The sequence below is a fragment of the Strongylocentrotus purpuratus genome, unplaced genomic scaffold, assembly GCF_000002235.5.
Source record: "Strongylocentrotus purpuratus isolate Spur 01 unplaced genomic scaffold, Spur_5.0 spur5_scaffold_5, whole genome shotgun sequence".
Taxonomy (NCBI): Eukaryota; Metazoa; Echinodermata; class Echinoidea; order Camarodonta; family Strongylocentrotidae; genus Strongylocentrotus; species Strongylocentrotus purpuratus.
The window spans coordinates 6908458-6925195 of record NW_022145611.1 but is presented as its reverse complement, the minus strand read 5'-3'; the positions used below and the strand labels follow the sequence as shown (position 1 = coordinate 6925195).

At 36.9% G+C, this 16738-nt stretch overlaps 1 protein-coding gene across 1 annotated transcript; it reads right to left on the bottom strand.

Annotated features, from left to right (window-relative positions):
* Positions 1–3240: 3240 nt before the first annotated feature.
* On the bottom strand, positions 3241–16584 carry LOC584475 (NADP-dependent oxidoreductase domain-containing protein 1). The gene is made up of 5 exons (XM_011677589.2): positions 16333–16584; positions 13591–13790; positions 11934–12278; positions 10963–11149; positions 3241–3535 (listed from the first exon to the last, which is right to left on the bottom strand). Exons 1-5 carry the CDS (start codon positions 16560–16562, stop codon positions 3355–3357), a joined length of 1143 nt encoding a protein of 380 aa, XP_011675891.2. The 5' UTR covers positions 16563–16584; the 3' UTR covers positions 3241–3354.
* Positions 16585–16738: the final 154 nt, after the last annotated feature.

The following is a 16738-nucleotide window of genomic DNA, read 5'->3' as shown; positions in this document are numbered from 1 at the left end:
TCTATTCATTCATCCCCCCTGATGAATAGGTATTACGTAAGGATCGACACCCATGAGAGAAATAATTGACTAAAAGTGTGTGAAAAGACAGAAAGTAAGATAGAGGGAAAAAAACGAAATAGAAAGGCACGACAGAGAGAGAGAGAGAGAGGGGGAAAGAGAGGGGGGGGGGGAGGCACAGAGAAGAGAATAAACTAGTATAAATACCCGAGAGCCGTCATTTGCAGTACATCTTGTCACGTCGATACTGCCCGTCTCGCCCAATCCCATTTTAAATTCCTTTGGGATTCGATTCGAGTTATCCATCTCGATAATGATGCGTTGTCACGATTACTCTCTGTTTAAAAATTTACAGTTCCTATTTATTTATTTTTATTTCTTTAAAATTATCCTCGCTCTGTTTTAATTCGTAACGTTTTGCTCAGTTGTCAAGGTTCATGTATATGAGAAGAAAAATCATTTGTTTGGAAGGCGTTCGAGTGTTGTCAATATATTTGCGCATGCGCAAAAAGTGCGGGGCGCGCCTGTGATCACTAATGCATTATGACGCAATAATAAAATAAAACTTGTTTTCCATTATGACTCATCAGAAGTTTGGGCCGCCAATAGACCATTTTCGTTGAATGTAATCAAATGTATACATAAGTGACTCGATACGAATTATTTCATCCACCTGATACGAATAATTTTTTCGATGATCAGAATGCAAACTGCATATATTACGTGTTGCTAGGTAGGACAAGCTAAATTGTTTTTTCCTACCTAGCTACTACTAATGTATGCATTCGCATTCTATTGAGATACATTCATTCGTAACAGGTGAATGAAATAATTCGTTTCGAGGCGCTTCACAAAGGCATATGCATAAATCTGGTTACATTTTCTATTTCTACCATTAAATTAGAGTGAATAGGGACTTTTAGATTCTGCACGACGAGAACGCGGACTGTCACATTGCCTTAACAGGGTAGTCCACGTTCTCGTCGTGCAGAATCTAAAAGTCCCTAATACCAGCCCTAACAGACGCACTATTACATACATGTATATGTTCTGTAGATTAAATATTGCAGTGCGTCTAACCCGCAATATTTGTCTTTATATAGGGACACATCTGTCCCTTTTCTTTCAAATAAAGTTTTGTCACTTAATCAGGCTACATAATAACTTGAAAACCTTTCAGGTTACCTTTCCTTTATTTTAGATACATAGAACAAGGGATTTACCAGACATGGGAGGGGGTGTCAAGTTGGCGGATTGGTGGGGCCACAACCGGCCCATGCCCCTTCTAAATACCCGACACAACAGAAAGTGTTCCCACCCCTTATAATGTCCTTCTTTTAATCTTAAAGGTAATACAAAGTTTTGGGAAATTTTGAAAATTGGTCGGATAGTGATTCTTTACAATTTTGATATATTTGGATGCCCCTGTAGATGTATTATAAACACAAGCAAAATTGGCCCCTGAAACTCTTCTGCTTTCGAGAAATATCGAATATAAAAATCTACCGGTGCTCCCGGTAAACTTTGATAAATTTCAATTAGCGCCTATTGCGGTACAATGGTAGCTGCGACCATGAAAATCTCAGAATAAGTAGACGTGATATATAATTTCCAAACGGGAATAGCTAATCGGTCGTTTTTAGTCAAGAAACATCGTTGTATAGCTTAATTAATATCTTGACCTTGAGAGGGAGCTATACAACATAACGAGTGTATTATTTACAATTTCATAACTTCGATTTCAACTGCGACAACGATCAGTGAATATTGTAGGATCGCATATGCTTCCAATATGTACATTTGAACCAAATTCATGACCCCATACCAAAACTTTGTATTACCTTTGATCCAAAAGGCACCCGAGAATTGTACTAGCTTTATCACTTGTTGGGAAATTGCAGAATTTACAGGATCCTAGATCCGCCCCTGGGGAATTAGACCATGTTTAGTTAAAATTGCCGAAAGAGAAAAAAGCAAACCCACAAAATATAGATATAATTTTAACAAAAAAATTTAACATACAAAATAAACCCATATCAAATAACACAGGTTCTCGGAATCAATTTATAGTTGCCGAAAAGAAAGATAAATGTCCTCTTATTTTTTTCTTAGTTTTCATTTCTCTTTCTTTCTCTCTCTCTCTCTCTCTCTCTCTCTCTCTCTCTCTCTCTTTCTTTCTCTATCTCTCTTCTCTCTCTCTCTCTCTCTCTCTCTCTTTTCTTTCTTTCTATCGTTCGTTCTTTTTTTTCTTTCTCATTTGCTCTCATTATAGGCTGCAAAAAGTACAAATTGAGATTTGCTGACATCTGCAATCAGGAAAATGGACTTTTGTATAGGAAATCAATGAAATAACAATAAACACGAAAGTCCGATTCTGACATAAACCAATAAGGCAAGCAGTAGCATGTTTAATCAAATCAAGTTAACAAATATCATCGGAGAAATATCCTTTAAAATTTATAAATGAAGTAAGAGAAAGATCAAATTTAGGCCTAGAAGAAAAATTACGCCTTACACAAGTAAACGACAAATGTTTTGGACGGAATGCATACACAAGTAAACAACAATTGTTTAATTTTCAAATCGTATTTTGGACGGACGGCATACACTGAATACAACAATATCTCTGCATAATATACAAAACCAAGGAAATTACTACGTTGGTTATAAGAATACTAAAGGTAATATTGTTATACATTCAGCAAGAAAATAAATTGCTCACACGTACAAGTGGTTTTGTAAGGCAATTTTGTCTCACATGAAGAAATATTTAGTTTTGCTGTTAATACTTATCTTGAATCACAAGCCTGACCCAATCCCTTTGCTGTAAAATGGAAGACTGTACTATGAGAACGTGCATTTTTTCCTTTGGTACTTTCAAAGTTTTGGGTTATCTGCACGTCCAAAACGGATGCACTTCTTGCGATGGAAGATAGAATTTTAAATAGCGCCATCTTTCGTTATACTATGCTTAGTAGATTGCTCAAGTCACTTTGATCTATTCTCGTCCATCAAAATATGGTATATATTATATACTTTACCGGCTGTACTTACTCTGTGATATATTATATATTTGCATCTAGAAACGAGATATGATACAGATTGTACTAATATAAATAATACTCACGTAACAGACACACACTTTCATAAAAACCTGTGTCACTCATATGAACAATTTCGTACATAAAAACAATTTAAATAGATATACCAGGGCTTAAAGTCTCACCTCCCTGGATATACATGTATTTAATAAACAGGAAGGCCAAGAGCATGGGAAAGATATTGTTATATAAAAATAGAACTATTATGATGCATATCAGTTCATGATTCTAAAGTCACATGACTGGCGATAGGTCATGTGTTTTCCTGCGTTTTGGGTTTGATCTGTTTGATGCCCTTCCAGTAGTAGAACTTATCAAAGACGTCCTTGTATTTCTTGACGAAGAGCGCCCTCAGCTCATGGTTTTCGGTGATGGTTTGAGTTAGGGGTGTCTGGTTGGTCGCTACAGCTGACATATCAAACACAGGAAAGAGACTGCGGGGAGGATGGAAAAAAAAAAAACAAAATAAAAGAAATGAGGGAGGGGGATAGAGAGTGAGGGGGAAAGAGAGAGAGAAAGAGAACGAGAGAGAGGGAAGAGAGAAAGAAAGAGAGAGAGAGAGAGAGAGGGGGGAGAGAGGGAGAGAGAGAGAGAGAGAGAGGGAGGGGAGTAGTGAAAAGAGTATAAGTGATTAGAGAGAGGTGGTAAATACATTCAAAGGGGTTGAACGGAGGGAGGGAAGGGGTAGGGAAGGGTAGGGAATGGCGAAGAGATAAAGAGAAATATACAAGAAAGTAGAATGAGGTGAGGGGATGAGAGAAAGAAGACGGTAGAAGTGGGGAAGAGTGGGGAAGAGAGGACAGAAGATATGGGAAGAAAAAAGGTATAATGTGAGGGAGAGGCAGATAGATAACAAGAACAAGGAGAGAAAGTTAATTATCTATAGCCTCGATATTCAATTTATTTGATCCATCATGAATGACCAAAAACAAGGTGTAGGCATTATGATATGAACATGTACGAATAGTCGAACTCGAATACATTATGATATGAACATTTAAAATAGATTTTGATAGCATTATTGCAAAATTTGTAAAACATTAAAATGAAAGGTCGTTTAGAAAAATCCAGCTTTAAATACATTCACCTACTAGACCGGGAATAATCTGAAAACATTTTGGTTGGCATCAGATTTATTTCCTTAAACTCACATTTGAAATTCAATCTCTTTATGTAATTTGGCCATACGAAATCAAATCATGCTGGCCTGCTGATCGTCACAACAATAACACTTAATAATACAAGGAAGCAAAGATAGAAACAAGTCTCGGAAACGTCCCAATTTCAAAAAATGAAATGGAAGCTCTTTATTACCAATCATGTGAAAGAATATGTTTTGTCTGCCAACTGATATATTTGGTAAATTAGTTTATCTATTGGACTGTAAGAGATAAACGCATGTGTTGCGCACGTGTGCATAGTCCCATATACATCTTTCTGTGTACAGTGCTTGTAACTTCACGAAGACTGGGCCAAATTTCTTATCATTTTGATGATTCCAGAACCTTGCAGAACACACCAAAACTTATATGCTAGATGATCAACCTTTTCTGATCGATTCCACAATGTTTCTTTCACAATATCCAATCGCATAACCATAACTGGTCTTTATCTTTAAAAGATTCCATCTTTAGAATACACATTTGGTTTTGATACCTAGAGGAAATTATAAAGTTTATTATCTGCTTTACCTACCTAAACAGGATTGAGGAATTTACAATATGCATCCGGAAAATAAACTACAATAGTTTATTTTTGGAAGTATAAAACTTTATTTCCTTGAATGTAAAGCTGGAATATGTCAAATGCATTTTGTTAGTGGACATTTGTGATAAATTTCCTGTTCTACAGGTTTAAACAGATATCACTATTACAATACTATCTTATTTTCATTTGTTTTAAGAAAGAAAAGAAAGAAGTAAGAGCGGCTAGAAGCGTTCATCAATATATTTTTCTCAAAAATTTAAACCATGGAAAAAACTGGGCCAATATTAATAAAACATTACTAAGCTAGTTGTCAACTATAGGCTCTATTACATACATGTATAGCTAGTTGACAAGTAGGCTAAGTAAAATGTTATGAATATGAGCCTTGGACTCTACTGAAATATCGTACCATCATGGTAAGAGTACCTGAAACAACAAAACCCTGGATATCAAAGGCCAATACATAATTGGGCCTTTTAAACTATTGGACTATTGAACCTTTGGACTATAAGAATATTCCTTATATATGTGAACAAACAGCATTTGGTGTACCCATAATGTTTTAGATCACACAACTTGGATCAGATGTAGACATACACAATTTAGTCATCAAACTAAAAAAGAAGTGAAAACAGAAAAGGAAACCCACATATTACACATTTCGTTCTGGCTTGCTGCATCCATTTTGAATCATTCTTAAAGGGTGTTAGAGGGATTTCTACGGTGAAAATATTAAAACTTGTAAAAGGGGAGACATGTTTTTAAAAATCATGATTGAACATTTTCCTAAAAGCATAGTGCCAAAATATTCATAATTAGCAAAATTACAGTCATTTTTCTTTTCAAATTTCAAATTTGCAACTGGCAGTGTTTTTTTGTTGTGTACAAAATGAGGGCTTCAATATTAGCTCATAGAGAGAAAACTACCGAGTCTGTTGATCTGAAATTTTGCACATACTTTTCATAAACTCATCTAGCTGCTAAAGATAAATTTTGAGACAAGTTCTTGAGGGCATGCAAATCAACGATAAGGGCTTTAAAGGTATAGTCTTCACATTTTTTATGAGAAAGAGAGAGAGAAAAAGAAAGCACACAAATTTTGCATATAGAGTTCTGACGAATTGCTCATACTGTTACAAATGAATGAAATAAAGATGTCATTTGATTAGAAAAAATATTGTAAGAGCAAAGATATTCATGAACGAAAGCAAGTAATCCAAACCAGTGTATTGTGTAGTCCAATATGTGCATACAAATAGTGTAGAATTGTACAGGTACTGGTATGTGGATTTCAGCACTTTGTTTATATTTTAATTTAGTTACATTTTGCTTGTCCAAGTAGTACAATTCCTGCTTGACAAATGATACAGACATACAGTGACTGTTATCCTACTCCTCTCAAAGTGCAATTCTATCAGAACTCAACATCACCTTTAATAAAAAAAGGATCTCAATCCTGCATATCAGTAGCTATTCTGCAGCTGAATTCAAAAGTTTACACCTGAATGTCATGGACATTCAAGAGTCTAGCTTGTAAAGTGGTAATAGATAGGTGTGAGGTGAATGTCACGTATCTATAATTAGCAGATGAGATATCCATATATTGCAACTATACATTTATAACCATATGACTAATAACATGACAATATGCTAGTCATGGGTTACGAAATGATGTTAAGGAGGGGGGGGGGGGTGTTGCTTGCAGACATTACCAGGTACAAGTGTTTAGGGGCAGATCCAGAGTTCCCCCCCCCCCACCCCCTTTTTTCTGAGGAGGGGGGGGGGGGCTCAATAATTTGTTTTTCCTTTGCTTGTAAAACGTTATTGCACCCTCACCTCCCCATCTTTTACAATATCCTGGAGCTATCCCTTGTGTTAATATGGGGTACACGATCAGATCTACCAGCATAGTTATTGTTCCAACATACCAATTTTCTCTCTAATTCTCAGACCTTCATGGAAAAATAAAACAGAAATGACAAGGGCTGATCAATCACCAACTTACATGTAAAACATGAATATGCAGGTCCTCAATCTCTTGCATTGGAGTGCAGCAACTTTCCTCCTTTACATGAATTTGAAAGAGTAGATCACTTTTTAAGTTTTTATCAAAACAGAGATTTGGTTTAAATCAGGCCTATATTTGTTTGGTCTAAGGTCATTGCATCCTTGATCAGATGTTTAATTGCTTAAGTGTTCCTCTTTTTTTTTAAACCACACAGTAGATAAATGGACTAACATTACATTTGCCATAATAATATTTGTTAATTGAATGATCAAATGTTTGAATGGAACAGACAAAGGATGAAAGGTTTTACAAACTCATCAACCAGGTGTGCAGATTGTGTTTCAATATGAATCAAACAGGAGAACTGGTTCAAACCAGCAACAATGTGCTGCTCATGTTTGAGGTCATGGCCTAGCTTACACCAAAGACCTAGATATATGCCAAATTGCCAACCTTTACATTCAGCTTTCAGGGAGGTTTCTATCAATTGCATACAGCATAATAAGAATAATCTTTCAAAATCAGGGAGGCATTACAATTTGTGTGGAGTAAATCAACAAAACAAATTTAAGAAGGGTTGGCATCTCCGGAGACCACTTCTGGGAAAGCTTCCATTTCTTTTTACTTCTCAAATGGCGATCAATATGTCAGTATTGCGTTTGTCTCAATTGTGCCTACAGAACTATGTTTGACTGCACAATTGTAGAAGTGAAGAGCGCAGGTCCAGCCATCAAGGAGCCCTGGCATGGTGGGAGGGGGGGGGGGGGAGGGGACAAGGCTTAGGCACCCAATTTGGGGAAGGATGTAGGAGGGGGCTCTTTCATGATCTGTTCATGTTACCTTTTCCCTCCTTCCCCTCCCTCTTTTTCTTAGATTTTTTTGTATTCTTCAACTGAGGGGGGGGGGGGGGGGGGGACAAGTGCCCTTAGGCAGAGATTAGATTAGATTGTGTAGTTCTTTCATATATCACAACAAAGAACAAATTTGTCAAAAAATGTGCCAAATAGTATGACCATATACTATACTGACACATACAGATACGTGTATAAAAGGAAATAGAAAGCACAGATACTGCAGATAAGACCATTTTCCACAAGTATCGGAGTGAATTCAAAAAAAAAAATAAGGTACAGATATGACTCTGAAATACTTCAACTGGAAGCCAGTAATAGATCTTGTTCAAACTAGTCTTGATGAAATTTCAGCAACCTCATTCAGGGATTAGACTAGTGTTTCATTCTTTGCCATAACAACATCTGTCTAAGGTGGGCAATTGAATGACCATATGTTATAATAAATATATCTATAAGAATAAATGGTGGTATTGAAGCTTGGGCCTAATTGAAAATACAGTTTAAACGATACTCACCTTTTCAAAAGTCATTGTCTATTTGCCCATGGAGTGCTCATATTAAGGAGCTCATTGTGGTACTAAACTCCTTGAAAATATTTTTATTGATATTAATATTGGAATGAATTCAAAATCATAGACAGGCTGTGCAGATATGAGATTACTCTTTCAATGTACAAGATCTGATTAAAATCAGGCCAAGTGTTGATTGTTTCAGCAATTAACAATTTGATCAGAGACCATACAAGTCATAAGATCTTTTGCTATTTTTTATCAAAATTTGAATAAATTTATACTCATCAAAGTTATTCCATTTAATATTGCACATACTTCATCTAGAAGATTCCATGTCTAACATGCCATTAGTTGCTACCACTAAAAGAATGTACTGGTAGTTTGGATTATGGTCATAGCTTTCACTTTTCCACCTCCATATTAATTCATTAGGAAGGAGTATGTCATGATTCATAAAACCTAAAGATATGATGAAATGAAAAAAGGGGTTTGTCTCGCTCCTGGATAATTTCATAACCTTTCCAATCTTACAGAGCTTGATCAAATTAATCTTTCACATGTCATTTGAAAAACAGGAAAGCTTTTTTTTACAAAACACCGTTATACTTTTGTGATTACCAGTAAGTTCTTGTGTAACTATATTTTATGCAATTTTAAGTTGATGTATTGCCTAATGACCCTAGGTAAGAGTTGAAATCAAACACTCTTTCATGGACAAAGACAGACCTTCTGATAGCAAAGGTCACTCCTATGATCAGGTCAACGAGCATTGATCAGGAAAGAAGGAAATTGAGGGAGGAAGTATTAAGCCAATACACTATCCTGGCTTCCTGCCCATAATGCATCAGCGTGTACTCACATAACAGACAAGGCAGCAGACAAGGCACAGCTGAACGGCAGCTGGCACGAGTTCTAGCCGCGAGGTGATTGTGGCGCAATCACAGACATGACATCATTTTCGAGCCATATGATTGGTTCATTTGTCACCAAGGGCATTGTGGGAAGGTTTCCCAAAGGAAATAAAAATTGTTTAAATGATAACAACCTTGTCTTCCTCTTCCTCTATAGGTAAAATCACATGCAATATATAGGTGTGTTGCTTTTTAGAAATATCATTACACTGTATGTGTGAAACTATTGGAACCTTGGTGGTAGATAAGGACAAAATCATACCAGTGTTTTCATATGACTGACTTTGTTTCAACAAGGTAGAAATAATCATTAAGAACGAGTAGAAAGAAAGGGCATGTAGCCCTAAACAGAGCTGAATGAAAAGCTATTTTGAATTTTTTGAATTTGGTGTATTTAGGAAATACTTTATATACATTAAGATTACTCTCAGTGATACAAACAAACTTATTTCACGCATTCGACAAACCAATTTATAATACAAATGATAAATAGATTTTTAATCGCATCCCTTGCATATTTTTGTTCTTTTATTTTGCTAACTCGGCCAAGGCAACGTTCATCATCAAGCATTTATGCCTACGACATGTGGTCTCCTGCTTTTTCCTTTGTAAGAAACTTGTATTTTAACTAGAAACATATTTTGTCAAACTTACATGCATGTTATTCATTATATTTATTTGCATGATGTTTCTTTATATTAATATGAAAAAGTGGAAATAAAACAAAACAAAACAAACAAGTACAAGGTGGCATGGTCACTCTCAGATATATGACATACAACTGCTGAATTATGAATACAATATAGGTGCACGTCCCAGAGATATTTCTGTAAATAAAACATGCACTCCTGGAAGTCCTCAGCCCTTCTCCTCAGTCTAAGCGTCACTTACTAACATAATCTTTGCTGCTTGCGTAAGGCAGGAAATGATAAATTCATTGTTTTATGAGCTTCAAAAGGCCCATTATTCAATCATCTAAAGATGTTCACCAGCCCATGAAAGATTTGGTTCTAAGCCCTCCTACTATTTATAGGGACCTTTTCCTGCCATCATCTCTATAGACAATGGAAAATTTATTAGGGAGGGCCATCTATCAGACATCTGTTTCCAGCCCAGATACAAGTGCAGCAGTTAAGTTATTGTTTTGCCAAAATAAGCAAGTTTTGCAACCAAAATGGCATTGTTAATTGTCTAATTGAAAGTTCAGAAAGACATGCTGGGCATTGGAAAGAAATATTGATGCATGTGTGTTCTATTTTGCTGTGTTGAAGACCATGCCTGAAGGTACATGTAAACTGAGGGACAATTAGATTGTCAACGTTAAAAATACATGGAGGCTGAGGGGTTTTTTTTTGGTAAAAACTATTACAATACCCCCCCCCCCCCACCCCCCTTGTAGGGCTTTATACAGACCCCAAATGGCCGTTCTTCGTGCATGTATGTTTTGTCAAAAAGAATTGGGCTAACCAATCTTAAGGGCCAAGGCAGCGAAACATGACTCACACCCGGACCTGTCAATGAATATCTATAACCCTCATTTCATGTTATGCATGATTTCACATTTGGAATTTTCATCATTTTTCCCTTTAGTAATGATTTCTTGCATTCTTATGAAATAATCTTTAAAAATAGGCAGGTGCTCATTATCCTGTACTCCGATGTAAAATTTACTCTGAACTAACGGTTGATTCAAGCTCCTCAGTCTCATGGCTACCTTGGGTCAGAGTTCAGATGAACATGAGTAGCCAGGATTGATTGAAATCTTGTTGAAAAGTGCCAGAGGCAGAGAGAAACCATATAACTGTGTATGCTTGCAGCGGCCGGACCATAGAAGAAGAGGATCCATACTGAAGGTAACATTTCACTTACGTTGGACGTCTGGTGAAATCCAGTGCCCTGAACTCTGTCAGGTACTCCTGATTGGGCGACTGCCCCAGGACAACCTCATTGGTGACTGCAATCGTCTGCTCTTTCTCTAGCCCTTCCCTGGTACACATATTGACAAAGGAGTAGAGGATCATCTCGGCCCACTTCTCTTTTGTCTGGACAATTGAAGCTGTGAACAAAATAATGATGATTAAATGAAAATAAAAGATGAATAATCCAAACGTAGAATAAAAGGGATTATCCATAGAAATTTTGAAAAAAATTTGGCATATCTTAAAGTCCTACATTAACCCCCCCCCCTTTTTTTTTTAAAGACATGCTTTGTAAGATTTTATCTTTCAGACTAATAATTTATTTGTAATCATATATGTTTTTAAAGAATGTACTTTTGTATTCTCTTGACCATTTATCAATGAATTTAGCTATAATGGTGCTCTTCAAATGAAGAAACATTGGTCAGCATATATAGACTGTCCAACTCAAACTGTTGTTCATGTGCCCACTGAGAGCAAAGTGTTATCTGTCTCCACTTCTGTCCAATCTCACTTAGTGTATTTCAATCATTCATCCATCTTATTCTTCCAGGTGATTTTATGCATGTGGGTGTCTATATTGTTCCGTAATTATTATACCTACTATGTTTGGATTGAAATAAATTTGCATTTGGTCTGCGAAGGGGTGGAGGGGGTCTCCATTTTAAAATTCGGACTGTCTTCCGCAATACACCCTTTTCATGGTTACAAGAGTGTGCATGCATGTGCCCACATTTTAAATTGCGAGTAACTTTTAATTTATGGAGCATGCAAAGCGCATGTGTCGATATGATGTGAACTTGCAACGCAGGCAGTGACACAACAATACATGCACGTCTGGAAACATTGATGACGCAATATTTACTCGCTAATCAAAATGGCGGCCTTAATCGTGAAGGAGTGTATTTAACACAGACTCACTCTTCATCTCAGCAAGCGGACACGTCATCTCCACCTGCTCCTGGTTCTCCAAGGTGATGCACACATCCTTGGAGCAATCCCACATTTCTTCCTCTCCTCCTCCAAACCGCTCCCAGGTAAACTCCGGCCGGATGATGGCCTGGGCATTCAGCATTCGTCTCAGCCGCAGGATGGGCACCGAGCTGAGGAAGGTGTAGACGGTGCAGTGGGGAGGGATGATGGTGCGGATGTCGTCGGCCACTGTGGCCATCTGGGATGGAAGCACGCAGAGGAACAGGAGGTGCACTGAGGACGCTACCTTCACATTGTCATAGATGCATTCGATCCCCTTCTTCTTTAGTTGAGCTGAGGATATTAATGTGACAATATTATTTAAATGATCAAACATTGATTACAGTGCCTCAGTCAATAAATAATATATAAATTACTTAATCTGTTACCAGGCAGACCTACTTGTACATAAAATCTTTCCAAAGGCGTTGAATATTTCTTTGAAAGTTAGAAGAACACACAATGTGCTTTACCTCCTCACTGGTCTAAATAAATTTCTTTTGTTTTATACTCCAATAATGAAACCAATTCATATTGAATGGATTAGCTCCTTATTTTGTATTTATTCATAAGTTAATTGTTCAAAATTTGTATTTTCCACTGGAATTTACATCACTACATGTTGAGATAATATCCATGCTTTTGATAATATATGTACATTATTTTATTTAAAAAAAGGGAAAATATATCCTATATTACCTATCAATGACTGTAAATCAAGTGTCCAGGTCATAAACCTTTCAAGACTGAAATAGATCCTTTTTAATGAACTTAAATATGTGTTCTATGAAAAATTGTTTTCAACAGGAGCAGAATTGAAGGGATAGTTGAGTTCTGTTTTCAGACCACAAATGCCTTCAAGGTGAATGGTTATTGCTCTTAATGTTATTTATGACATTTCTAGTGCCTTTTATAACCTAAAATTGCTATGAAGGTAATTTTAGACCCCAAAATGTCTGAAATTTAGCCAATATGATCATACCAATTCAGCTCCACTTTAAACAAAAATACAGTGACCGTTCATTAATCATTTAATAAAAAATAACAATACATGGGCGTAATATGTGCGTAATATAACCAACACGAAAATGCCAACAAAAAAGCCCACATTGGCATTGGATGAAATACGACGTCAAAGGCGCTATTTCGTTTTTTCAACGGCTATTTTTAAATAATCTAATATTTGTGGTGGTACACAAGTATTAGAAATGTTTATATTTATGGATATTTCAGCTGTCTCTGAACCAAACAAAGATGATTTTGTCATTTATATTGTATGCTCTTTTAAATTTGACACTCAGTTTTTTCATTATCTCACAAAAAATTATTTTTGTGTAGCACCTTCTGAAACAGAACTCAACTATCCCTTTAATTCCAAAGTGGGTCTGTCATGAGCCTGGTCAGGGTTTGTGTACAAAACCCTACCAAAAGTGGGAGGGTCAAAGCAAATAAGCTCCTCCCTCAGTAGCATAGCACAGCTCAACACATCTGGAGGCACTGGCATCATGGGGGGGGGGGGGGGGGCGTCGGTCTTCCTCAATGGACTAAATTATACAAATTAACAAGACCATCGATGCCAGTTGCCTGCACCTAATTACATACTCACCCAGAGTTTCTGGTCGTCTTGTGGAGATAAGGAGCTCTTGTGGCAGAACATCTGCATATGTGAGAAGACAATTAGCCAGATGGTTGCCGATGCGTCCACATCCAATGATCCCAATCTTCACAGGATCTCTAGGGGGAGCTTTCTGTAGAAATTTGGATGACTTGGATTGCTGCGGAGTCTTCAAGTGAAGAATTTTCTGTCTGTAAGCGGCAAGAAAAATTTCAAGAGATTATTCCATAGACATAGACTCCTATAACATCTCAAATTGTCTTGCTTCATTATCTATAGATCTAGATCTTTATGATAGTGTTAAGCTTACTAGTTTATTTTTTCCAAATACTTGACAAAGTTTGTGTAATTACTGTCATATTGTCTGATAAACTTGCTCTCATTCGTCTCAAGCTAAAATAAAAGGAAATTATACACATTTATAGGTTAACTTTTAAAAATATGAACCAGCCTAACCCTATCTGGCATATCAGACTGAATAAATTTAAATCACTAGCAAACTTTGTCATTTTCCCCCTTTTTATTGAATACATGCTAGATCTGCATTGCTAATGCTAGATCTTGATCTCTACATGTATATCATGCCTTCATGGGCGTGGGCTTAAAGGTAATACAAAGTTTTGGGAAATTTTGAAAATTGGGTGGATAGTGATTCTTTACAACTTATTTGGATGCCCCTGTGAATGTATTACCTGGTATAAGCACTAGAAAATTTAGCCTCTAAAACACTTCTGCTTTCGAGAAAAATTGAATATAAAAATTTACCGGTGCTCCCGGTAAATTTTGATAAATTTCAAATAGCTCCTACGGCCGTACAATGGTAGCTGCAACCATAAAAATCTCAGAATATGTAGTTGTGATCTATAATTTCCCAACGGGAATAGCCAATCGGCCAATTTTAGTCAAGAAACATAGTTTCATAGCTTAATTAATATCTTGACCTTGAGAGGGAGCTATACAACACACAGAGTTAATATTTTACAATTTTGTAACTTTAGACTCGATTTCAACCACGACAACGATCACTGAATATTGTAGGATCGCATATGCTCCCAATATCTTCATTTGAACCAAATTCATGACCCCATACCAAAACTTTGTATTACCTTTAACTTTAGAATATCCCACCAATAGGGTTATTGTACACAAACGTCAAAAACCTTGGGTTAGGATTAGGTTTAGTGTTACTTTAAATACTTATAAACTGAAGTCTCAAGATTTAGTTTCATTGGTGAATTTTTCGGTATCCTTCAAACATTTTGTTAATTTTAGTGGTGGGGTATTTTCCTTGTGAGCTCATAGTTCTCGATATCTAGACCTATATTTCGACCACTAGTTATAACTGGTGTGGTAGAATCTAGACCGAAAACTTCAGTCTCTCTAATCCTCGGTTGTTCCACTGAGACTACGTCTGGCTCCACTAGACCTCCGATTATAGAGACTGAAGTATGGCCTATATCGGGACTGTACGGGACTGTACGGAACAAATGGTTCGGTTCGACCGGACCGCGATGAATGAGATATGCAACGAGATTTTCACTCTTTACATCCTCATAACTGCTGCAATTATAATAAAAATTAAAAATAACATATATATAGCTTATTTGACTTATGATAGCTTGCTCATTTAGATCCTAAATTAATGATTAATCCGAGAAAGTCTCGTCGTCAACATTATCCGTCTTGGTTTTAGTTTTTTTTTTTTGAACGTCCAATAGCTACCGTAGCTACGTACGAGTCAGCCCGGCTTGACCAACGAACTCCCACGAAACGAGTGCTCTGATTGGCCATTGGCTATGTTTTGGTAGGTCGACCCGGAAATATATCGGCCGCCGTACCGGTCATATAGCCTTATGTTCGAGTGCATCTAAGTCCGTAAATTATACATTTAATAGATTCTATTAAGTTATCAAATTTTTATTACTGTAATTAGGACAAATGACATACGAACCTGCTTTACATCTGATTTAGAAATCAGAAAATTAGATCTAAACTAAATAAAGAAAATCGGGGAAGAAAATGTCGCGAACGAAAAGATGTTCATCGCTGTTTCTAGCGATTACCATCTGTATTGGGGAATGCCAACAAATGTCAGTTTTATTAAAGAAATGACCCAAATCAGACGGTTATTTCTGTCTAGGTAGAATCATACATCATACACCATAGCAAGCGTGAACATCAGCCCGGTTCGCGTTATTTTTTTATGCGGCACAGATTGGGGCATGGCGCGTGTTAAACCTATGGGAAGTGTCTGCACTTACGTGAGACTAGTCATGTTAGCTAGCGCATTAGCGCTGCGAAGAAGTTTGTATATCCATCGCGAACTATGTGTTCAGATAACATTCCTCTTCGTTTAAGTTAGTAGGTTTTATTGACTAATTATTGTGAGGTTCTCCTTATTGACGTGCTGCCTCCTCTTCAGTTTTCCAATTTGATTTTAATTGTTGATGTAGATCTAGACCTAATGATTTTCCATGCGGTAGTGGATTAAATGTAACACTATTAAAAACAGACCTCTACTACTTATACTGTCTAGTACGCACACGACCAGTATTAGTCTGTAAATCAAGACCCCTTTAAAAAAAAAGCCCCAATCTGTGCCGCATAAAAAAATAACGCGCCCGGTTCTAGCCCGGTTTTGCTAGCGGAAGCGCAAGCGCGAGCGTGAGTGAGGCCTTTCGCTGACAAAGAGTAACACACATGAACATCTACATATGGGACCGAAATACTCACCGGGCTTCATTCAATACTGCTACAAAGTACGTCGCTTGAGCACATGCTGAAACGGTGATTGCATGAGATCTCTTCCTCAGAATGAGATATGGTCCCTTCTCATCTTCTGACAACGCATTTTCAAATTGCAAAGAAGGCAAATCTTTGGTAATATCGTTCAAATTTCCTAGGGAATTTGCAGTCACAACAGACGCCATTTCGGTTTCTAAGGGGAAATCGTGTATGCGCATGCGCTTGGTCTTTCATTTTTATATTCCCAAATCGCATAGGTAATTGCACAGACCTATGCACAGACCAACTAATAGATATCCCTTATTTACGTTGTAAAAGAAGCACTCATTTAAGTGGGAAATTTGAAGCTCGCAACAACAAATCAATACAATTGCTTGCTAACCAAGCAATTATG